Here is a 251-nt window from a genome sequence, read left to right as displayed (position 1 = left end):
CTGTCTGATTTTATTAAGGTCTTTATGGATAAAAAGTTCAAGGACTACACCTTCATAGCTCACAACGCCAAAGGCTATGATGGTTACTTCATTGTCAGCCAGTTATTGAAGGAAAAAATGGAAGTGAAACTAATCACTCAGGGTGGTGAACTCATGTGTAATGAAGTGACCAGGCTAGGCATCTATTTCATAGATTCTTTAAACTTTTTGTCAATGAAACTTAGCAGGCTTCCACAGGCGATGGGGTTTGA

The 251-nt window shown here is 39.0% G+C and overlaps 1 protein-coding gene across 1 annotated transcript in view; it reads left to right on the top strand.

Moving 5' to 3' along the window:
• The window catches only part of LOC109301005, a 5,880-nt gene extending 5,744 nt beyond the window's left edge, over positions 1–136 (top strand). Inside the window, exon 2 of the mRNA XM_019521865.1 lies at positions 19–136. Coding sequence (XP_019377410.1) covers positions 19–58 — 40 coding nt within the window. The 3' untranslated portion in view covers positions 59–136. The remainder of the gene's footprint in view (positions 1–18) is intronic.
• The last annotated feature ends 115 nt before the right edge of the window (positions 137–251 follow it).

The sequence above is a fragment of the Gavialis gangeticus genome, unplaced genomic scaffold (assembly GCF_001723915.1).
Source record: "Gavialis gangeticus isolate Ggan-Ray unplaced genomic scaffold, GavGan_comp1, whole genome shotgun sequence".
NCBI lineage: Eukaryota > Metazoa > Chordata > Crocodylia > Gavialidae > Gavialis > Gavialis gangeticus.
The sequence above is the reverse complement of the archived record's forward strand: the minus strand, read 5'-3'. Positions and strand labels throughout refer to the sequence as shown.